Source organism: Colletes gigas, unplaced genomic scaffold (assembly GCF_013123115.1).
Source record: "Colletes gigas isolate AHSC1104 unplaced genomic scaffold, ASM1312311v1 Colletes_gigas_Sc00027, whole genome shotgun sequence".
Taxonomy (NCBI): Eukaryota; Metazoa; Arthropoda; class Insecta; order Hymenoptera; family Colletidae; genus Colletes; species Colletes gigas.
The window spans coordinates 1129807-1151022 of NW_025106656.1; the positions used below are offsets into that span (position 1 = coordinate 1129807).

Genomic DNA, 21216 nt, shown 5'->3' on the forward strand with positions numbered 1-21216 from the left:
TTAATGATAATTAAGTAAATGATATGTATGATTTTATCTTTGTTTTATAAGAGTTATCGTAATCCTTAATTAATAAATTACAGAAAGAATACGTTTTATATAAAATATTGTATGCAACAAAGGCAAATATATTTAATGGAATATGTTCTATACGTATAGATGTAACACTTTCATTTTTCATGGAGAATATTAAGAAGGTAAAAAAATTCGTTACTTGTGCTTAAAAATTTGTTCAAATCGTTATGAAACTTCATTGATATGTTTATTTACTACAGTGCTGCCAAGTTGATTTTACGCATGCATATCTCATAATCTTAAAGTCGGCACACTTTATCGAATATACGCCTATAATACTTGAAGAAATGAATCGAATATTTTATCAATGCAAGAATATTTTGCAATGTAAGACATGAAATTTATATATTATGTTAATATAGCTTTATTTTTTTAAGTTGGTAAATGGACATTTAATTTCTTTAACGCATACTGCACGGTGTCATCTATTATCTGATCTAGATTTGTTATTTGTATGAATTAACGACATCCTTATCTAACAGCTTATCTAAAATTCAATAAGAATCCAAGATAAACAATAGTATTTTGCTTTGCTGTCAGTAAAAATTATGATTTCACATTTTTTTGCAGGTATTTAAAACATCATTTATATAAAATTTATTTAAATTATTAAGCATTTTAATTAAATTACTTATTCATTAGAGTGAACTTTGCACGTATCACAAGACCATGGATACATTTCCTACGCAAAGGTACGAAACAAAGATTGAATCCTTTGACACGTGCATGATTGACGCTACGAATCAACAGAGAGAAATATCTCAAACAGTGAGTGGACAAGTTCCCTCTCAAACTGTTGAAGTAGAGAATCAAGAGAATCATGAGACTCCTACTTTACATCAACAACAACAAGAACCACAACAACATCAACAAGACCAACACAGTCAGATTTCCCCGATTCAATCAAATACTCAACAAAGCATGACTCTTACTCCAATTCGACTACCAGCTATTCTTGATGGAGAGTTTTTTACAGTAATTAGAGTAGAAGATACTAATGTCACAGTTCGTTGTTTGCAGTGTCAGAAACACTTAAATGGAAATTTGAAATCTACAGGAAATTTTTTAAGTCATATTAAAGTAAGATATTGCTTGTTTGGGCTCTGTACATTCTGACTTCATTATTTCATGTTTATTAATTTAAGTGTTCTACAGAGGGTACATCCTTTTATGATTGATAAAATTAAATGTAAATCAAATCAAAGGAAACCTGCAATGGTATATATTGACTTATCAGCTGATAAATGTCCAGAACTAGTCAGAACAAAACGAGGATACAGGAAGTGTTATAAGACAGTAGGTGCATTATTTATGAATTTAGTTTTAGAGAATGCGAATTGCAAGTTTTGTTATTATACAAGGGTTTATTTACTTAGGAGGAATGTCAACCTGGAAATGAAGAAACATATGATCAGCCAAACGAATGGACAGAATCTCCATTAATTCGTAGACGTAAATCAGAAGAAGCTGAGTCTACTGAACTTTTAAAATTATCACATAACAATTCATTTGTAATGGAAGATGAGTTTGATGCAATTGGACGAAATGTAGCAGCAAAACTTAGAAATATGAGATTAGACCAAAGGATTATTGCTGAAAAATTATTAAATGACATTCTATTTGAAGCACAATTGGGCAACCTTCATAGAGATTCTAATATACATGTATGAGATAAGCATTTTTTCTGTCCAAAGAACTCCCGCGTGTAAGTGAACAATGTGAATACAATTGAATGGTGTATAAGGAAACATATATTTTTTATCAAGCCAGATTTATTAACACTTCTTTATGAATGTTATCTCATTACATCACCGTAATAATAGTAATTTCGAAGTGGCTTTTTTACAGAGATAAAGAGCCAGATATAAATAATGTGATGTATTTTACGGATATATTTTTTAGTTCATTTCATGAATTCCGTAAAAGTAAATGGTTTATAATAAACCTTTATTCAAACATTACTATGAAATAAGTATTTGAATTTAATGTATACAAAGTCTTCAACAATGAAAACGCAGATTGAAAGATATATATATATATATATATATTTTAATACTTATAAGTATTCATATAGGAATCTAGAATTATCTCTGTATATAAATGCATAGTACTGTAAATATTACTGTACAAGTATAAAATTCGCAGATAAGAAAAATGCTGCCGAATATAGTAACTATTTGTAAAAGTTTTTTAGACGGATCATTTTTCTATAAATATTACATAAATATAGCTACCTGTAATTTATATTAATGATAAATACATTTATAACATATTACCTACCAATGAATATCAGTCCTCATTATATCTAATTTTACATAAAAAAATCCTACTGTAAATTATAACTGTAATTATACCAACTACTCCATTGTCATATTACTAAGTAACAATTTTCTAATATACCTACTTTGTAGTTTAACAAAGTTTGCATAAATATGAAAAAGATAATGGTAATGTAATATGTAGAAATAGATTAAAGCATTTATAAAATCACATTTCAATGAATCTTTTACCATGAAATAGTCGTAACTGTTTGTCAACTGGTATATATCCTACGCTTCTTTGGCTTAAGTAAAGCACAATAAATTGTGGTTGATAAAATACAAAGTGTCATACTTGCAAAAATTACATAAAATACATAAGTATACCAAAATCCATCCCAGTCTGCATAAAGGTACCAAGCTAATGTTAGAAATGTATTTTGTATTAGTACAAAGACATAGTATGGTAACAGCCACTTGTCTGCATACTTAAATTTGATTCTATACTCGATCAAACTAAATATGTAAACTAATCCCAACCATAAATTAACAAAAAAAGTAATGATATCGTAATATTTTGCATAGTAAAAGAGGTATGTTAACATGATAGCATAGTGTATGCTAAGCACAATACATAAGTGAATTGGATAAAATTCATAAAATACAGCAATAGCAAGTATACGTGCTAAAATAAAAAAGAACCACCATAGGAAGCACAAAAATTTGCCTATGGGATCATCTTCCTCTAAACCCTTCTTTGAATACCTCCGTTGTGGAATCTTTAAAATTTGTACACTATCTGGGTTTTTATTTGATTCTGTAACAGATGCTGGTTTAGTAAGTACTTTGTCAAATTCAGAAGGTTCCACGATTGTGCAAATAGAATCTGGTCTCGGTGGTGCTGGTACATCTGGGATAGGCAATGATGCGACTGTGGTAATTCCACGTAACGGAGTCGGAGGCGGTATAATATGCACATTTTTTGGTGGTAATGGAGGTGTTACAGATACTTGACGATCTAAAGAAACATGATCAAATTGTCCTTTGTCCTCATTTTCAATTTTCATAGATCCTTTATGTTCTTCAGATCCTTCTATAGCATTTGTTTCATGCACAGTATCTTCCTCTTTTATATCTGATAACTTTAAAGGAGCTCTCTCTTCGAGATCACAAAGTTCCTAATTATAAAAGTTAAAGAAGTATTTTAAATGGGTAAAATAATTTTGCATAACAAGTATAGAACATTTTCTAGTAAAATACCTGAACACAATATTTTTTTAACCACATTGCCCATGGTAATTTTCTACCATTAATACGTTGGCTTTCAAATCTTTGAAAAGAGGTAGTTTGAATAGCAAGTATCACAATAGACATAAGAATGGAAAGCACTTTTATAACCACTACAAAAAAAATTAGATCAATTATTAAAATTGTCACTTTCATATTTATAAATTTCAATTGCACTGTGCACACTGTAATTAAGGTACCAGATTGATGACTTTGATGAAATGATGCTTCGCGAAAAAGCAAATGTGTTTGAAAGATTGCTTGAGGAGCTGCCTGAAACCAAGCTTGTAAGAAAAAGTATAGTTCTATAGCTGCAGGAGCAGCTGCTATGTTTAAAGTCTTTGTTCTCTCTTTCCCAGACAAAATAATAGCATCCACAGATAGCACTATAAGACCTGCATACCTAGAAAAGAGTTATTAATTAATGGAATGAAAATCATTAAATTATTGCTAGTGTTGTAAGTAAAATGACAATACCTGTAGAGTGAAAAAAAAACAAAGCCAATAAATTGACAAAATTGAAGGCAAAACCAACCAAAAACACCCTTTGTCAGTTTATCATCATCTGTCATCCACCAATCTGGCCTCGAAACAGTTAGCATAAAATATGTAATTGCTGGTGCATACATAAAACTAATGGTACAACATCCCCATACAGGATTATTTTCTTTAAAGTGTTGTATAGCAACTACTAAATCAGCTGAGAAATGAATTATATATGTAACACAGCCAATTAATGTTGGGATTAAGAAGACAAGATAAATCTGTTCAGTTGATTTTAAAGGAACTTGTAGGAAACGAGTAGACTTTTTTTCACAGACTGAATCTGAATTGTTTGCCATTTTTTAAGATTACATGAATTTTTTTTTACACCATTTTATTTCTTCTGCTTGCACGTATTTCTTCAATAGAGATGTTTGTTTAAATGTCTTGAAATAGTCATATAATTTGCTGAAATAAAAATTGTAAAATCTATATAAATTTTTTTATGTAATTTGAAGAAATGATTTGTTATAATTTGAAATGAATTTAATAAGCAATATAACTGATTACATTAACTCTATTTAATAATAGTGTTAAACAGAAGAATATTTGTATAAATCTTATACTAGATTTAAAAATTGATTCCTGTGTTATTATAATTTTCATGAGATAACAAAATTATTAAGGCAAGAAAACTGTAGAATCTTTTTTGTTTATCTTAAAATAAAATTTATTAAAAAATACTGTAACATTTGTAGCATAAAACATACAATTATATAAAAAGCAAGCTCTTTTCAAATAAACAAAAACTAAATGCTTTTTTAAAAATTTACATACATTACCCAAATGTCGTTGAACATTAATTGCTCTCTTATTCACAAAAAAGGAAAAAGATGTTTTAATATGTATTCAATTGTACAGATATATTATTAATGGAAGATATTACTTTTTTCGAATTATAGAAAAAATTATTTTTATTTTACAAACAACGAGTAAAATTCAAATATATTAAAACTGTTTTGGAGAATAGTACAGAATAAAGATTACTGAGCCACGTTCTGATGTACACGCGAGATGTAAAACTAAATACATCAACTTAAATCAAGATAAGGAGAAGCAAGTACGTATGTATTAAAATGATTAGTCAGCGTGTGAAATGGAGTAGATAAATCGATAAGATTCCATTCTACTAGTCCGTGATAAAGCGTCTTTAAATATGGACGCTGGCTGTGTGAATTACATGCTTCAGAAAGGACAATCATTAAACGAATGAAGCACGGAGAGGGAAGGGGGTATGGGAGGAAACCCTTTCTGTATGTAGGTACATATGTATGGATAGTGTTGGGATACTGTCAAATAGATCGTGACGTCACTTGTGTTCGGAATACTTCGAGTTAGTTCGGATTTCCAAATGATAGGGACTCTAGCACCGATGCAAAAGTGTGGTACACGTAACATAACCATATTTTTCTTGAGGTTTTAGAAATGTAGTAAGAAGGTACATATAAAAAAAGTAAAAATGAACTGAAATACATTTAATATTGATTTATATATAATATAAATATAATAAATATCACTTGCTCCAAAATATAAATGTTCACACACGTCTACTCTGTTCGAATTTTCTATGAAAAATGGCGTCGCATAGTATCAACTGTTGATCGGAATACCAAGCACCGTTGTTAAGGCCCTCTCTACCAATCCACTTTTATAACTCTACCTCATCACGTGATCCAAACATTGGTGACGTCACGATCTACCCGGCAGTATCTCAAAGTGATCCCAAATCCCAACACTTCAGACGCAATTTGTTTTTAAAATTTTGCTTTTTAATAATAAAAGGAGATAAAATTTGATGTATGTACATTTTTGCTAAATATAAAAAATAAAAATAATTATACAGTAAATTGTTTATTCAAAATACTTCTGTAATTGTACATAGAGATATTTAGAAATCGATCATAAATTTATTATGAAATGGAATTATAAATTAAATAATGTTATCAACTTGGTATGATTTATTTATTTGAAATTATAATACAATGTACATTATTGACAAAATTTTATTTATTATCATTTGTCATGATTTTATTGTTTATATAATCACTCTCTTCAATAGGTTTCATATTTTGCAAAATTGTATTGTATTGCTCCATAATATCTTCACCCGTGTCTTTACTCTTATGGTCATATTCAGGACCGACTGACCATAACGTTTCCAGATCATACAATAATCTAGCTGAATTTGAAAAAATATGCAATGCAATATTTCCTAAGAAATAAAATGACTGAATATTAATATTTAACTATTTTATAGGTATGCCAATATTATCAAATATATACACAAAATACACACACCTAAATCTAAAGCTATCCAATCCTTTGAATCTTGTCCTTCAATCTTTGGTATCCAATCTGTGCCATGTCTTTTTAATTTATATACTTTACGAATAAAAGTAGCAATAGCTTTCATATGTTTCTGCGATTTCCCTGTCACTACAACTATGTATGTAACATACGATAATTCATCGGGTACAGAAGCTACAAAAATATTTTTCGCATTTTCTCTTCGCAATAGTGATACAAGATCTTCAATTTCGAATACACCATTTATGCCACCTAATAAGTAATTTCATTAGTACTTTTTGTTAAACATATTTTCAATTCATTTTGAATATTAGAAAAACTGTAACGTTAAATATATGCAATGTATGATTGTATACAATTGTTTCATTTAAACTTACGTTGCAAATTTATTCCCTCATAAGGATCATAATCTTTCTCGTCAATTGTTAAATCTTCCAAATTAATTGTTTCTTGTTTTTCATTAATATCGAGAATAATTTTTGCATCTTTATCATCAAAAACTTTGTGTTTAAAACTTATTGAACCAGGTAGGTTATGTGAACTAGATTGTGTATTTTCATCGTCCATAGATTTCTTTACACTATTAGTTGAAAATTTGTTAACTTGTTTTAATAGAGAATATGTTATTACATTATAAATGCGAGGTTTGAAATATTCTTGTAACAATTCTCTCGTTTGTAATAAACTTGGTAATAGACGACTTCGCATCTTGCACGCGTGTAATAAACAAGGTTATGTTTACACTCACATGTGAAATGATACGTAATGGGTAAAAGTCAATTAACTATATATGAACATTATGAAATTGAATTAATTTCTTATTATAATGCTGAAACTTTAACTTTCAATAAATAAGGTAGGGAGAAAAAGGGACTACATATAGTTTGAATAATCAATTTATTTAATCGTACGAGACACATACATTAATAAAATGTACTCTCAAATGTAAAAACAATAGAAGTCGGTGACAAATTGTTGATACAAAATTACTCTGATCGACCAAAATCTTATTGTACCGGAATTGATGTTGCTTTACCAAGAGCTGAAACAAATATTTTATAATCTTAGTAAATGAAACATTTTATAAAACTTTCTATATCATAAGTATGATCAACAATACATATTAAATTTTAATATTAAGTATTAGAGAAGAATTATTGTAGAAACAATTCATAGTTTAGCTATAATAACAACAGTTATCGTATTCTACTGTATCAATGATTTCTATACATGTTTTTTATATAAATTACTATTTGTTAATGTTTTGAGAATTAGATCTAACACGCTAGTTTATTAAAATTATATGAAAATTGACATACTATAGAATTAAACTGAATTTAACAACAAAGCATACTTACAGAAATTATTAATATAAAATTTATTTGGACCTCGCACGCATCTTCCTCCTTTTGCGCTTTAGCCTACGCATCCTCTTTTTTCGCCACTGAAAATTCGAAGTAAAAGGTTAAGTTCTGTTTATACAATTTTATTTATTATTAAGTTATTACGTATATAAAATTACATTTTATAAGCATTGAAAATGTTAAACATCTGAAGAAGTTTTGAAGATGTTAAAAGGGAAGATTTTTGCAAACGAAATATTATATTTACAACTGTGTCAAGTAGCCATGCACGTAGTAATTTTAAAGCGTATGTTCAGATATTTAAAAAATACATAATAACAGACTTGTTTTATAAAATATTAAAATTAATAAGAAGGTGTTAATAAAAATTTACCTTCGCCCTCATTTTGGGTTTACGAGATTTCTAGATTACTCTAGAATATCTCGATTACTGCCGTCTTATACTGCCACCTTCGGCTTCAGAAACCAATATGGAAGAGAAGCATTAGTTTCTACAGCAACCCGGAAACGTTGTACTTTATAGTACGTAGATTTATGTGTAGAGGGCTAAAAAATTTTATATGCGCGCACTGTATATCTGTTGTGTTAACATGTATTATGTAAAGTATACCTAATGAAATAATCATTTTATTTAATTAATAAGTACTGTAGTAGCATAACATTTTACTGTTGCCTGTTATTTTGTATTACTGCGTAATATTTTTCAAATACGATTGTTTGCGCGGGAAATCTGTATTCATCGTTCCGTTCCTGTTTCACGTATTTCTCGGTTTCCCGCGTTAAAAGTAACTTCCCACGAAAAAGCGCGGCAGTCGACATTTGTTGCGCGGCAAAAGAAGATGATTTATTGTAAATATATAATAAATGAATCGAGGAATGTATTTAATGGCTTGAAATTGACGAAGCAATAATAATAAGCATTTAATGTAAAGTGTGCCTGAGAACAATTTTTAAACGATTATATCGCGACAGATGAATGTGTTGTAGGTTAAAGAATAATACCGAATATGTCATAAAGTTTATACTATAAACTTAGTTTTTAAGGGAGAAAGAAGTGTTTTGCATGAAGAATTAAATTTGTGCCTGACAGTAATTCGAGTGTCTTATAAATTATATAAAAATGACTAATATCCAAACTAAAATTCCATTTAATATACGAAAAAAGTGTTCATTTTATGGAACCAAAAATAATATTTCGAAACAAGATTTTACTGATGCAACTGCTAGAGATTCTTCGAATAAGTATATTCCAAGAGTTAAAAAGGTTATTACCTTTAGTAGTAGTGAATCAGAATCGGATTCGGGTTCAGATGTGGAAAATGCATTAGCGGAAAATAATGCGGAACTACGTGGCAAGGGTAGGACCGCCCGAACTCCACAACGTACGCGAAAAGCCAGTAAATCTAATGGTATGTATCGAAAGCTTTTTATTACTGTTAAATTTTGTAATTGTACATTATATGGAAAAAATTTTGATTCGTTTGTTTCAGCAGATGATAGCTCCACATCTCCAAAACAAAAAAGAATAGAAAAATCAGTGCCAGCAACATCTCCCTCTACTCTTTTAGACAAATTAAATTTAATATCGTCTCCTGATAAAGAGGCAAAACTAGTTCCTAAAAAACTGTTTGGTTCAGAAAAATATCGTAATGCTCTTAAGGCTTTACATAGCTCACTACCTGAAACTTTACCTGATAGAGAACCAGAATTAGCCAAATTAGAAGAATTTCTGGAAGAACACTTGAAAACCGAAAGATCAGGTTCCTTGTATGTTTCTGGGCCTCCAGGAACTGGAAAAACAGCATGTCTTTCAAAACTCATTTTAAAGCCAAAGTTCAAATCATGCTTTAAAATAATTTACATTAATTGCACTACCATGAAATCTGCTGCTGCAATTTATTCAAAAATCATTCAGGAGTTAGGACTACCTCCTGGAAAAAATTGTAAAACAATCATTCAGAAATATTTAATATCTAAACATAAAATGTTGCTTTTGATTTTGGATGAATTAGATCAATTAGAAAGTAGAAAGCAATCTGTTTTATATTCTATTTTTGAATGGCCATCAATGAAAAATTCAAAACTACTTTTAGTTGGTATTGCTAATGCTTTAGATCTAACAGATAGAATATTGCCTAGATTACAGGCTAGATGTGAATTGAAACCAAAGCTGTTGCATTTTACACCATATTCTAAACAACAAATATGTAATATAATAACCGAACGGTTAAAAGAAGCAGAAGTATCTAATTTGTTTTCTGGAACTGCAATACAGCTATTAGCTGGAAAAGTTGCTGCTTTCTCTGGAGATATTAGGAAAGCACTGGATATCAGTAGAAGAGTAATAGAGCTTGCAGGGTCGCAAAAGATAGTACAAGTATTACAGCCCACAAATGACAATGGTATGTCTTGTTATTTACTGTAGAAACTAAATTAAATGAGGAAAATAAATTGTTATTTTCTACAAAAGTTAATTTTTGTAACAGAGGCAAATACTGCAAATACTGGCTGCCTTGAAAAACAACAATCTTTAACAGAGAGGCCAGCAGATTTAAAGGATGTTATTGCGGTTTTAAATGGTGTTTATGGAGGATCTCAAAATATTGAAAAAGAAGAAAACACATTTCCTTTGCAACAAAAATTGCTATTATGTTCTTATCTGCTTATTTTAAATAGGGGGCGAAGTAAGGATATAACAGTGGGAAAAGTAAGTTGACAAAAGCATAAAAAATTTGTAGATCGAAATTTAATTACGGTTTGTATCATTGAAATTGTATTTTAGTTGCATGACGTGTACAGGAAGGTCTGCGAGAAACGGAATATCCATGCCGTCGATAGTTCTGAATTTGTAAGTTTATGCTCGCTGATAGAAACTAGAGGTATTTTAAAATTGACGACTAAAAAAGAGCCTCGTTTGTCAAAAGTCAATTTAGAATGGGATCAAGAAGAACTAAATTCTGCTTTGCAGGATAAAAATATGATGGGAGAAATTATTAACGATGTGACTTGTTTATAAATATATTTATAGAAATTTTTGCAATTTATTAGACTGACTATTGTCTTATTAAACGGTGTCATAAGACATAATATATTTTTATAGTAACACGCGATGAGTTTTGAAGTAACATGTAAAGTATGTATCGACATGTTTACCTTGTTTTTCGAAAATATATTGTTTAATCATGGTTACTGTTTTTAACTTATTTGCAGTTCAGACAGTAATCTATATAGCATGAAAGTTTATTTAAAATTGTACCTATTATAAAACCGTGAACCATTCTATATGTCTTCAAAATAGTTTTTATGTTGTAAAAAATGTATTTTTTATTATTTTATTTTATGAACACTGTTATTTTTAATATTTAATAAATGCATTTTTAATTTCTTTTTATGTATATTGTTCTATTGTACACGCGTATAAAAAAAGGTGAATGATATGCGACGGCCTAGTATGCCTCTACAGTCCAGTAGCGAAAGTTACAGCGGAACCAGTGTTACTAGACCGATTAGACGGCAGACCGGTGTTCAAAGAAAATTCCCTCCACTTACGCACACTAATGTGCAGTCGGATTTCAGCTGTTCGAGAGCGAGAAAGAAAGACTCACATTCAGCTTCTGTCTCGAATTCTCGAAGTTGCCCGAAGAGCAGGAGCTCACGTATATGTGGCTGTGTTTAGTGTGCGTAAGTGGAGGGAGGGGCAGTTTCTTTTGGGCACCGGTCTGTCGTTTGATGACATCGTACTGAGCGCTGAGCGTCGCATATCTGTAAACGCTGTTCGTTACTGCCTCGTTACTGTGTACTTTTCGATAGATTAAACAGTGCATAAAGTTTAAAGCATGTCTTCGATACTTGTGCCTGAAATTCCTGCGCCTGGATTTTCTTTTGATCTCTGTCGAAGGTAATTTATTGTTATGAAGTTCCATAACGGCGAAGCTGGAAAATAAAATGTCATCGCACATAACCTATTGCGGGTTAATAATGCTGTGTCATATTTTTATTAACATCTAGTTTCTTTAATAAATCACTTAGGAATTTCATGACATAGGCATACAATTACATAAAATTGAACCAATTATCAATTTCATTTAATTGTATACTTTTTTTTCAGAAACAATTTTTTGATAAAGAAAGGGTTTCAACCACCTAAAGCTGTAAAAACAGGAACAACTATTGCTGGGGTTGTTTATAAAGATGGAGTCGTTCTTGGCGGTGACACAAGATCAACGGAAGACACCATAGTTGCTGATAAAAACTGTAGCAAAATTCATTTTCTTGCAGATAATATATAGTATGTACATTGAAATTAATAATAATTTTTAACTTTTGAATGTCATTATTGACACCATAGACAATCTACATTTTTGTGTTTATATCACTTGTAACTTTTTTCCAAATATTAGATAATAGAAAATTAATTGACTATTATTTTAAAGTTGCTGTGGTGCAGGAACTGCTGCTGATACTGAAATGACAACTCAGATGATATCCAGTCAGTTAGAGTTACATCGGTTAAATACTGGTCGTCTAGTACCTGTTTGCACTGCTAATGCAATGATCAAACAGTTACTGTTTCGTTATCAAGGCAACATTGGAGCTGCTTTGGTATTAGGAGGTTGTGATCTAGATGGACCACATTTATATTGCATTTTTCCACATGGGTCAACAGATAAACACATGTATACTAGCATGGGTACAGGATCATTAGCTGCTATGGCTATATTTGAAAGTAGATGGAAACCAGACATGACAGTAAGGACACTTAAAATTTGTACACATGTATTTCATTTATAGATAATATATTCTGTGTTAAAATGTGTTTAGGAAGAGGAAGCTAAAGAACTTGTAGCAGATGCTATTCGCGGCGGTGTGTTCAATGATTTGGCTTCTGGTTCCAACGTAGATCTGTGTGTAATACGTAAGGGTTCCGTTGATTATTTAAGACCTTACGATATTGCTAATGTAAAGGGCGAACGTCAAATATCTTATCGATACAAGCGTGGTACTACCGCTATAATTAATAAAACAGTTCGTCCTATAATCGTAGAGGAGGAAAGTATTCGTAGAGTTGCAGAAGAACCAATGGATACGTCATCTTGAAATGTGCATAAAATGATTCAAAGTTTAAGTCCGAATGATATGTGAATTTTCAACAAATAAAGTCTTAATTATGATTTTGGAAATTACAGAAATTTATTTTTACGTTCTTTTAGTTAAGAAATTTAATTTCAAACAATAAAATACAAGGAATATGGTTTGATTGCATATAATGACTATTGTACAAACTTTATTATAAAAAAAAAGAAAATTTATAAGTTAGAAAAGACCCGCTGATTGCTTCAGCCTTTGTCGTTTCCAAGGAGGGAGTTTTACAAATTCATCAGGTTCCATTTTAAAAATGGCAATAAAGTTATCAAAAGTAAGATGCATCTCTTTGCGAGCAACGTCAACGCCGGACGGTAAATTTTCTGGTTCATTTTTTAATACAGAAAGAGGATATTTCACATAATTGTCGAAATCACTCGATGGCTTCGAGGACGTTTGTATCTTCGTTATCGAGTCCTTATCTTGCAGAAGTGTATAGAATGTGTCAAATGATTTATAATCTCTTAAAAAATTATAATTCCAATTATCGAAGAGCCCTATAAACGTCGAAGGTTCCATACCTGGAAGAAGTGGTAAAAGAAATTTGTTTATTTCTTTGCAGTGCAATTAATTTCTTATAAGCAGTCAATTTGAAATACCTTGTTTAATGACAGAAATTGTTGTATTTCGATCTCGACTAGCTGGGTGAGTGTAAAGAAATACCATAGCATCGTGTACGCATTCCCTCAATGATTTAGGATTCGACGATTTTCCGATCCAGACCCATATTACATTGCCAGCATCTAACAACCAAATTGTCTCTGGAAGAAGACAATTTTGTCCAAACCCAAGAACTTCTTCGCCAACAAAAATTTCACCTTCTGTTAAGCATTGGTACAAATGTTTTCCAAGCTCTTCTCCAACGTCGATACTTTCCGTACCGTAAGTGCCTTTACCTGATGGATACAAATTTAATAATATATTAACGAATTATTGTACACAAATAACACTGTTCTACAAATTCAATTTTTTTTTCTGTTTTTCAATATCCACTAGGTGATTCTTGTAGAGCTTTGTACCCTAAACACGAATCTGAAAATGGAATTGCTGTATCACCCTCAGTTTTCGAAAAACACGAGTTTTTGTGAAAACGTACAATTTTTGTTTATTTTTTTACGGCTTTATATTTAAAAAACCATTCAAATATATACAATAAACATCGAAATTGTTTAGAAATGGAAATGATCGAGAAATGTTTTGTACAAATCCACAAACAGATTAAAAAATCAAAAATGATAAACATATACAGGAATTAGGAGCCTAAGATATTATCGGTGTCGCATCCATTATGCGTAGCTACGGCACTGCCGAGCCGAGGTAGGCTAGCGATGGCCGCGTGGCGATAAAACGCCGTGCACGCGTTGCTAATACACATTTTCTCGACCTGTGACAATTGAGAACGGATTCTATACTTCTGTTGGACAGTTTCTTCTTCAGAAATGTCTGCAGAATCAGATCCTGTGTATAGATTTCGTGTCAGGTAAACAACTTTTCGTAAATATGCAAAAGTATTGTGTATAAAGTATGTACTTCGACACTTTTTCAAACTTTAGCGATCATTTACAACCGTTCAAAAGCACAAAATATTATAACTATCGATGTTAGCATATTCAGGAATCTCTCCTCTATCTTTTAAGATTAATTGGAACTGTCTGATGTTTTTAATTTTCGCGTAATACCTCGTTTTTACCCAAAATTGTACGTTTTCACAAAAACTAGTGTTTTTCGAAAACTGAGGGTGATACAGCAATTCCGTTTCCAGATTCGTGTTTAAGGTACGAAGCTCTACAAGAATCACCTAGTGGGTACGGAAAAACAAAATTCGTGTTGAACAGTGTAATTAGGGATTTTAACAAGACTGTAGTAATGGAGGTTTTTTACCTCCAAGTTCTGCCCAGAAATCATTATCTTCTTTATTTTCAATCATTAAGGGTGCGTTTCTAGGTGCAAGTCGTCGAGACGCTTGCCTAGCATCTCCGGTACTCCTGCCGCCACACCACACTACAGGCATGTCGGAGAATAGGATAAAAACTCCACTAGAATCGAGGCTGCTAGACCTCAGAGGACGTTCAACCGCTTTTGATGTGTAAGGCGTAGATCCGAAAACTCGGACGAGATATTTTTCCGGCGCTGAGACGTGAATTTTTTCAATAGCAAAATTTAATCTAATAAACTGACAAAAATATTCATTACATTACTCACGAGAATCACGATGTCTTCCAGCTAGTATTTTTAATTTTCCATCATAAATTTGAAGCAAATGAGATGGCTCCCTACCCTGGCATGCTTTCACTAATTGAGCAGCGGTATCTTCCGATAAACGACAAGCTGTTTCTAACGCGGCCTCTCTATCCACCTTTATGGAATGAACACCTTCCCAACAATACACCTATAAAATTGGTAACTTTTACATTTCAATTACAGTAATATTACAGTATATTAAGCGTGCTACTTTGTGAAATAACACTGATTAAATTATCCACGAATAGATTCATAATTTAGTATCGAAAGCTGTATTTTCCTACGTAGACGTACGATGGTTCTGCTTCTGCGACCTTGACCATACTTGTAACACATTACGTAACAGGCTTCTGCATAGTATATACCCTTGTCGTCAACCTGAACCATTCCTTCTTTATGAGTTACTCTACAAAGTGTTCTTTCGCCGGACCCGTCGTCCACCAATTGGCACTCGGCAGCCATTCTGGGCCTCTCATTCATGTAATCGGGTTCGAAACTGGGCGGTAGTGTGAGTGGTCTCGTTTTCGAAGGTTCCCAGCCTCTAACGAGAGCTTTCATTTCCGTTGGTTCATAAGCTTCAAGTGCTCTTCCAACGGACACGCCATTGCTATAGTTTTTCTTTTTTACGAAACCACGCGCGTTACGAACTGCCTCTAGTTTTTCCCGGGCGTTCACGTTCTGTCCAACCCATGCCCAAACGCCCGCCTCGCCGCGATCGATCAGATAAACCGATTCCGATGTTAGATCCGATCGAAGAATTGGTCCAGATTTTAATTCCGCCACTTTGTATTTGCCGGATTGTTCGCTACACCTGTAAAGCTTCACCGGGCTTGGCGCGTTAATTCTGTAGGGACGATCGGGTTGCACGACTCTCGTGGATGGATCTAAAATGCTGGCAAAGAGTTGTTTGTCGCCGTCCGGTAGCGTTTGTTCGTAACCGTCTTCGACGATGACGACGCGACCATTGTTGTTCTCTTTTTTAGTTTCTAGTATGTTTACCGCGTGTCGTTTGTGCAACGGGTCTGCTGACGATCCTAGCCAGAGGAACACGATGCTTCTGTTTTAATAAAATCATACAACTTTGTTATACCAGCATTATGATCCTGATTTATACAGGGTGTCCGGCCACCCCTATTCTGGAGGTCAAAATAAAACGAAAATCAAGAATATCAATTTATTGACTGAGGCTTCGTTTAAAAGTTATTAAAAAATTTCAAATCATTCTGAAAAAATTATTTGCGATTGCGGGGGTCAATTACAATCATTTTTGGTCAATAGACATACCCCCGAAATCTTATCCATTTTCTAGAAAAAAATTCGAGAATGTGTGAAATTTTTCGACGAAATTGAAAAATTTTAAATCATTCTAAAAAAATTATTTTTGGTTGCTGGGGTCAATTATAATCATTTTTGGTCAATAGACATACCCCCGAAATCTTATCCATTTTCTAGAAAAAAATTCGAGAATGTGTGAAATTTTTCGACGAAATTGAAAAATTTTAAATCATTCTAAAAAAATTATTTGCGATTGCGGGGGTCAATTACAATCATTTTTGGTCAATAGACATACCCCCGAAATCTTACCCACTTTCTAGAAAAAAATTCGAGAAGGTGCGAAATTTTTCGACGAAATTAAAAAATTCCAAATCATTCTGAAAAAATTGTTTGCAATTGTGGGGGTCAATTACAATCATTTTTGGTGAATAGACATACCCCCGAAATCTTACCCACTTTCTAGAAAAAAATTCGAGGAGGTGTGAAATTTTTCGACGAAATTAAAAACTTTCAAATCGTTCTAAAAAAATTATTTTTGGTTGCTGGGGTCAATTATAATAATTTTTGGTAAATAGACATACCCCCGAAATTCTACTGAATTTCGAGAAAAAAATTCCTTACCGAAAAAATAATCTGCAATGGTTCCCCGAAATTTCATGTGAATCTTTGAAACATCATAACTCCTGAACGGATTGGACGATTTTAATGTTTCAAAATGCAAACAACGCGTATTTTGGCAGAGAATATGCGGAAATTTCAAAAATATTCGAAAAGTTACTCCTTCACCCCGAAAATTGACAAAAAGCTCATAAAAATGGTCCAATCTTTAAAGAGCCATAATTCCTACAATAGTAAATATATTTCATTGAAATTTTTTTCTGAAGTAGAGCCCATGGATATGTACAAAAAAGTATTAAACAACTTTTCCATGCAACGTCAACCAAAGTAATGAAAAATGAAAAACGAATTTTTAAGAAAAATAGACAAGGGTAGGTTGTTCGGCGAAAAAAAAAATTTCGAATCGTTCTAAAAAAATTATTTTCTATTGTGGTAGTCAATTACAATCATTTTTGGTGAATAGGCATACCCCCGAAATCTTACCCACTTTCGAGAAAAAAATTCGAGGTGTGAAATTCTTCAACAAAATTACAAAATTTCAAATCATTCCAGAAAAATTATTTTTGTTTATGGGGGTCAATTATAATCATTTTTGGTCAATAGACATACCCCGAAATCCTGCGCATTTTCGAGAAAAAAATTCAGTACGGGCAAAACTTTAAACGTTAGTAACTTTTTAACAGAGCCTCCATCAACAAATTGGTATTTTTGATTTTCGTCCTATTTTGACCTCTAAAATCTCCCATTACAATTTTTCCCAGGGTTGGCCGAACACCCTGTATAAATTTTGGCTTTTCAATTATTCACAGGTGTAAACTACGATTAAACTGTACAGGTGTGCTCATTTGAAAACTTTACATCCAAGTATCTCTAAAATAATGTCTTTTACGCTCTGTACGTACTTTGATAGAACGTCCACGAGAATAACGTCCCGCGAGCTGAAATGGTCCCAGTGGACTTTTTCAAGTTCCGTCAACACAGGAACTCCTACTCCGGTAACTCTGTGCAACGAGCAAGCCGGTGTTTCGAAATGAAAGTTCTCGATAACGAGACGTTGACGAAAATAAGCGAGGAACCTCGGACTTTCACGACCTTGTGCTTCTCTCAATAGAATCGTCGCATTTATTAAAGAGTCCAATTCGGCCGCTCGAAGGGCTGCGGCACCGGATATCGTGGAGTCGCACGCGGAACCGATCCAAAAATGAATTACACGAACTACCGGAGTCGACTTTAAGTCCTTAACCTGGATGAATAATTTGAACGAAAATTATTAAAACAGGAACGTGGAAGTCGTGTTAAATAATAACTATACAGAGTGCCGTAAAAAAGAAAATTGAAAATTTATATTTTTCGTAGAACCTTTTTAAGTTCTTCCGATAACACTGATCAACAAATTTTCAACTATAATTTCTATTATTTTCTCCCCATTTATTTGCGTACATTAAGATAGAGAATCAAAGCATATTGTAATAAAAAGAATTGAAAAATTTTCGATCGATTTGTGTCTAACTAGAAATATTTGTTGGCAGAAAATTAATGAGTAGAAGAATCCTGTTTCCGGATTGTACAAATCGAAAAAATCATATCTTCTTTCTGGTTGCAACGTTTATTATGCAACACGCGGTATAATGAAGGAAATGGTGAATGTTTCGAAACTGATAATTGAAATAAATTACCGGCATCCCAGGATAAGGGAGTGGACCGTCTTTCGTCGACACTGCGTAGATAATGTATGCCAATTCCGAGAGGAAATATCCCATATTACTTCCGGTGACAGCTGCAACTCGTAAACCCTGTTGCACAGACATTAAAAGGTAATTTTGTATCTCATACTTTCACTCTTTGTGTTTCTCAATCTCGTGAAAAGTGGCGTGCGGCACGTTAAACCCGTACGGTTTATACGCGTGCGTTGCAATATTAACACAAAGAATACTAAAAATTATATTTCTATTTTTATATTAATGGAACGGTACCTCGATCTTCCAAATGCGAAACGTGCTGCTGTTCTTCGGGACATTCTTGAAGATTTCGCCGTTAGAGTCGTCCGAACGAGAACTTCTGTCGTCCTGCAGCACATCAGCGAAATTTTCTAAGAAAATTATCATTCCGGCCGACACTTACGGAAACAAATTTCACGCGAACGGTATCGCGATAAATACTCCTTTATTTCGATTAAAACTGCCGGACAACTTTCCGTTCCTTTATACGCCGTTCAGACTTTTTATGCTGCCATAAAAGTTAGACCGTATCGTTATTATCGCGAACTTTGATTCCAGGGTTCTTATACCGAGAACAATCCGATCGAGGCGTAAAACTCCTATTAAGGCACGCGATACCGAGCAAAAATTCGAAACAATCGTACGAAAAATCGATCAACAAAAATTACGTCAATTTTCGATAACTTCCGTGATGAAACTGTAATTTTTATTTCACGCGTTAAAGTAAACGTCAGTGCTCTCCGATTTCAGTAAAATAGCTTTATGAAAACCATAGTACCGTTACTATTCACGGGACTGTACGCGGTTCTTCTCGCGTCTGCTCGCGCGAGAACGCAATTTCTATTGTATTTTTAATTACACACCGGCTCTTCGGTCCTTCCCGATAGTTCTGACATTTGCCACCTTAAGACCTATCGATTCGACGGTTTACGATCACGGGATTGTTGCTGTTTGCGCGACGTTGCACCGTTGCTGCGAGTCCTGTCGGTCGGTTTTGTGTGTTTAAAATTGAACGAACACCGGTTCGATCCTCACTGATCGCGCTCAGCCTCGCGGCACGATCGCGCGCGCATGAATTTCGCAACGGAGAAACGCGATCGGTGCTCGCACAGCCACGGTTGCTGGCAGAAAACTAGGGTATGGGAACTCGCGAGAGCGAAGTCCTCGGGAGGATTTAATCGCAGGTGATCTTCACGATCGCGCCACACGCGTGCACATGCACGCGTTGCTGTGTTTACTTACGACTGAACGTGCGAAGATACGGCTCGCCGAATAATCGTTAGCGTTATCAGAAATTAATTGCCGTGTTATTTTCACGGCTGACGATGATTTCTACCGAGCAGGATGTCGGAGTAAGTGTTACAGAGAAACGGACATGTACATTGTTTCGGCATTCCTAAAAATAAGTGGCTGCGTTGCACGGTGGCACGGTTTCAGTGAAACGATTCGTGCGAGAACGGTTAATTGGTAACGGAAGACGATGTTTCGAACACTATCGTTCACGGCAACAATATCGTTCGATTACGTTGGTAATTGTCGTTAAAACTAGCCTACGAAGCTGACGCATTAGCATCCGCCGTGAATATTTAAATTCGTTTCTGCTCTTTTCCTCGCGTGACCGTTCCGTCCCGATGTTTCTGCACGGCGAATGACTCCCTAATTGCTTCACGCTTTCCCAGATGCTGACTGCGTTATCCTATCTCGGATAGAATAAATATTTCAGCACCGGTGTGACGTAACGCTATATTACCTCTGGCTCGTGGCCGGTGACCGTTAGCGCGTGAACGCGAGTGTGTACCACGTAAAGTGCAACGAGATCACGACCACACGAATTGTGCGTTCGCTATTGTCTTCGCGGATGCATCTCACACGCGTTCATTCATGCCCACGCCCGTTGGCTTTGGGTACACGTATGTACACCGGTACGCGTGTACACGTGCTGTTGAAGCGTCGCCCGCGTCGATCATTCGCGGCAGGAAGCGGTGACTGCACTTGCTGCACGCCCACTTCTCTACGTCGATCTTACGCGAACGGTTTCGCGAGAGAGGTGAAAATTCGTGGAAATTTTACGCGGTTCTCCCTTCCATTTTAGCAGAGAACTTGGACCCCCGCATTCTGATGACATTGGTTCTGTTTTTTGTAGGTGGACGCGTAAAGAACACACGAAGGTCATTAACGTTTTTTTAAACGAAATTATATATTTTTTATTACATCAATCGATGCACCTTGATATTCTTCACAAAAAACCGTGAATCTATTTATGTTAAAAAATCATTAATTTAGGAGATATTTTTATTTTAATTTTGTTCTCTCAAAGATCTGAGAATTAAAGAATCTATGCATCTGTTGGATGGATCGCTCGTCGAAGAACTGTCTGGCTAGACGGCT

At 33.7% G+C, this 21216-nt stretch overlaps 6 protein-coding genes and 1 long non-coding RNA gene across 8 annotated transcripts; 3 read left to right on the forward strand and 4 right to left on the reverse strand.

Annotated features, from left to right (window-relative positions):
* Nucleotides 1–296: 296 nt before the first annotated feature.
* Nucleotides 297–1883, forward strand: LOC122401726. Of its 2 annotated transcripts, XM_043404053.1 has the most exons (5): nucleotides 297–402; nucleotides 558–645; nucleotides 718–1155; nucleotides 1231–1371; nucleotides 1452–1883. In XM_043404053.1, exons 3-5 carry the CDS (start codon nucleotides 745–747, stop codon nucleotides 1743–1745), a joined length of 846 nt encoding a protein of 281 aa, XP_043259988.1. In that variant the 5' UTR covers nucleotides 297–402; nucleotides 558–645; nucleotides 718–744; the 3' UTR covers nucleotides 1746–1883. The 2 variants fall into 2 exon arrangements, with proteins under 2 accessions (XP_043259988.1, XP_043259989.1); XM_043404054.1 differs by lacking the exon at nucleotides 558–645 and having other exon boundaries at nucleotides 333–402.
* Nucleotides 1884–2608: 725 nt separating this feature from the next.
* LOC122401710 lies at nucleotides 2609–5696 on the reverse strand. Its single transcript, XM_043404030.1, has 5 exons — nucleotides 4941–5696; nucleotides 4098–4571; nucleotides 3821–4023; nucleotides 3594–3733; nucleotides 2609–3511 (listed from the first exon to the last, which is right to left on the reverse strand). Exons 2-5 carry the CDS (start codon nucleotides 4460–4462, stop codon nucleotides 2609–2611), a joined length of 1611 nt encoding a protein of 536 aa, XP_043259965.1. The 5' UTR covers nucleotides 4463–4571; nucleotides 4941–5696.
* A 322-nt stretch (nucleotides 5697–6018) lies between these two features.
* On the reverse strand, nucleotides 6019–7201 carry LOC122401672 (mitochondrial assembly of ribosomal large subunit protein 1). The gene is made up of 4 exons (XM_043403952.1): nucleotides 6848–7201; nucleotides 6462–6722; nucleotides 6211–6375; nucleotides 6019–6029 (listed from the first exon to the last, which is right to left on the reverse strand). The coding sequence occupies exons 1-4, from the start codon at nucleotides 7176–7178 to the stop codon at nucleotides 6019–6021; spliced, it is 768 nt and encodes a 255-aa protein (XP_043259887.1). The 5' UTR covers nucleotides 7179–7201.
* Nucleotides 7202–7350: 149 nt separating this feature from the next.
* On the reverse strand, nucleotides 7351–8336 carry LOC122401731. Its single transcript, XR_006259451.1, has 3 exons — nucleotides 8208–8336; nucleotides 7829–7914; nucleotides 7351–7512 (listed from the first exon to the last, which is right to left on the reverse strand). It is a non-coding gene; the product is annotated as an uncharacterized LOC122401731 (long non-coding RNA).
* A 618-nt stretch (nucleotides 8337–8954) lies between these two features.
* LOC122401724 (cell division control protein 6 homolog) lies at nucleotides 8955–10850 on the forward strand. Its single transcript, XM_043404051.1, has 4 exons — nucleotides 8955–9243; nucleotides 9325–10243; nucleotides 10349–10541; nucleotides 10617–10850. The coding sequence occupies exons 1-4, from the start codon at nucleotides 8955–8957 to the stop codon at nucleotides 10848–10850; spliced, it is 1635 nt and encodes a 544-aa protein (XP_043259986.1).
* A 651-nt stretch (nucleotides 10851–11501) lies between these two features.
* On the forward strand, nucleotides 11502–12998 carry LOC122401698 (proteasome subunit beta type-7). Its single transcript, XM_043404005.1, has 4 exons — nucleotides 11502–11732; nucleotides 11943–12122; nucleotides 12268–12583; nucleotides 12656–12998. Exons 1-4 carry the CDS (start codon nucleotides 11671–11673, stop codon nucleotides 12929–12931), a joined length of 834 nt encoding a protein of 277 aa, XP_043259940.1. The 5' UTR covers nucleotides 11502–11670; the 3' UTR covers nucleotides 12932–12998.
* Nucleotides 12999–13147: 149 nt separating this feature from the next.
* On the reverse strand, nucleotides 13148–19724 carry LOC122401719 (villin-1). The gene is made up of 9 exons (XM_043404045.1): nucleotides 19692–19724; nucleotides 19084–19176; nucleotides 18787–18903; nucleotides 18013–18353; nucleotides 15512–16274; nucleotides 15179–15365; nucleotides 14858–15106; nucleotides 13576–13872; nucleotides 13148–13497 (listed from the first exon to the last, which is right to left on the reverse strand). The coding sequence occupies exons 1-9, from the start codon at nucleotides 19722–19724 to the stop codon at nucleotides 13148–13150; spliced, it is 2430 nt and encodes an 809-aa protein (XP_043259980.1).
* Nucleotides 19725–21216: the final 1492 nt, after the last annotated feature.

Bases quoted from the DNA above. Each gene is read 5' to 3' on its own strand.
- LOC122401726 (XM_043404053.1), top strand. From the start codon at position 745: ATGGATACATTTCCTACGCAAAGGTACGAAACAAAGATTGAATCCTTT. The intron at 1,156-1,230 runs GTAAGATATTGC...AGTGTTCTACAG, and splicing joins ATTTTTTAAGTCATATTAAA to AGGGTACATCCTTTTATGAT. The intron at 1,372-1,451 runs GTAGGTGCATTA...TTATTTACTTAG, and splicing joins ACAGGAAGTGTTATAAGACA to GAGGAATGTCAACCTGGAAA.
- LOC122401710 (XM_043404030.1), bottom strand. From the start codon at position 4,462: ATGGCAAACAATTCAGATTCAGTCTGTGAAAAAAAGTCTACTCGTTTC. The intron at 3,734-3,820 runs GTACCTTAATTA...TTTTTTTTGTAG, and splicing joins TCATCAAAGTCATCAATCTG to TGGTTATAAAAGTGCTTTCC. The intron at 3,512-3,593 runs GTATTTTACTAG...TTTTATAATTAG, and splicing joins TAAAAAAATATTGTGTTCAG to GAACTTTGTGATCTCGAAGA.
- LOC122401672 (XM_043403952.1), bottom strand. From the start codon at position 7,178: ATGCGAAGTCGTCTATTACCAAGTTTATTACAAACGAGAGAATTGTTA. The intron at 6,723-6,847 runs GTAAGTTTAAAT...ATTACTTATTAG, and splicing joins TGAGGGAATAAATTTGCAAC to GTGGCATAAATGGTGTATTC. The intron at 6,376-6,461 runs GTGTGTGTATTT...TTTATTTCTTAG, and splicing joins TTGGATAGCTTTAGATTTAG to GAAATATTGCATTGCATATT.
- LOC122401724 (XM_043404051.1), top strand. From the start codon at position 8,955: ATGACTAATATCCAAACTAAAATTCCATTTAATATACGAAAAAAGTGT. The intron at 10,244-10,348 runs TTGTTATTTACT...TACTGGCTGCCT, and splicing joins ACAAATGACAATGGTATGTC to TGAAAAACAACAATCTTTAA. The intron at 10,542-10,616 runs GTAAGTTGACAA...ATTGTATTTTAG, and splicing joins AGGATATAACAGTGGGAAAA to TTGCATGACGTGTACAGGAA.
- LOC122401698 (XM_043404005.1), top strand. From the start codon at position 11,671: ATGTCTTCGATACTTGTGCCTGAAATTCCTGCGCCTGGATTTTCTTTT. The intron at 11,733-11,942 runs GTAATTTATTGT...CTTTTTTTTCAG, and splicing joins TCTTTTGATCTCTGTCGAAG to AAACAATTTTTTGATAAAGA. The intron at 12,123-12,267 runs GTATGTACATTG...ATTATTTTAAAG, and splicing joins TTTCTTGCAGATAATATATA to TTGCTGTGGTGCAGGAACTG.
- LOC122401719 (XM_043404045.1), bottom strand. From the start codon at position 19,724: ATGTCAGAACTATCGGGAAGGACCGAAGAGCCG. The intron at 19,177-19,691 runs GTGTGTAATTAA...GATGTGCTGCAG, and splicing joins CGGGAAGGACCGAAGAGCCG to GACGACAGAAGTTCTCGTTC. The intron at 13,873-14,857 runs GTAAAAAACCTC...TGTATCCATCAG, and splicing joins TTTCTGGGCAGAACTTGGAG to GTAAAGGCACTTACGGTACG.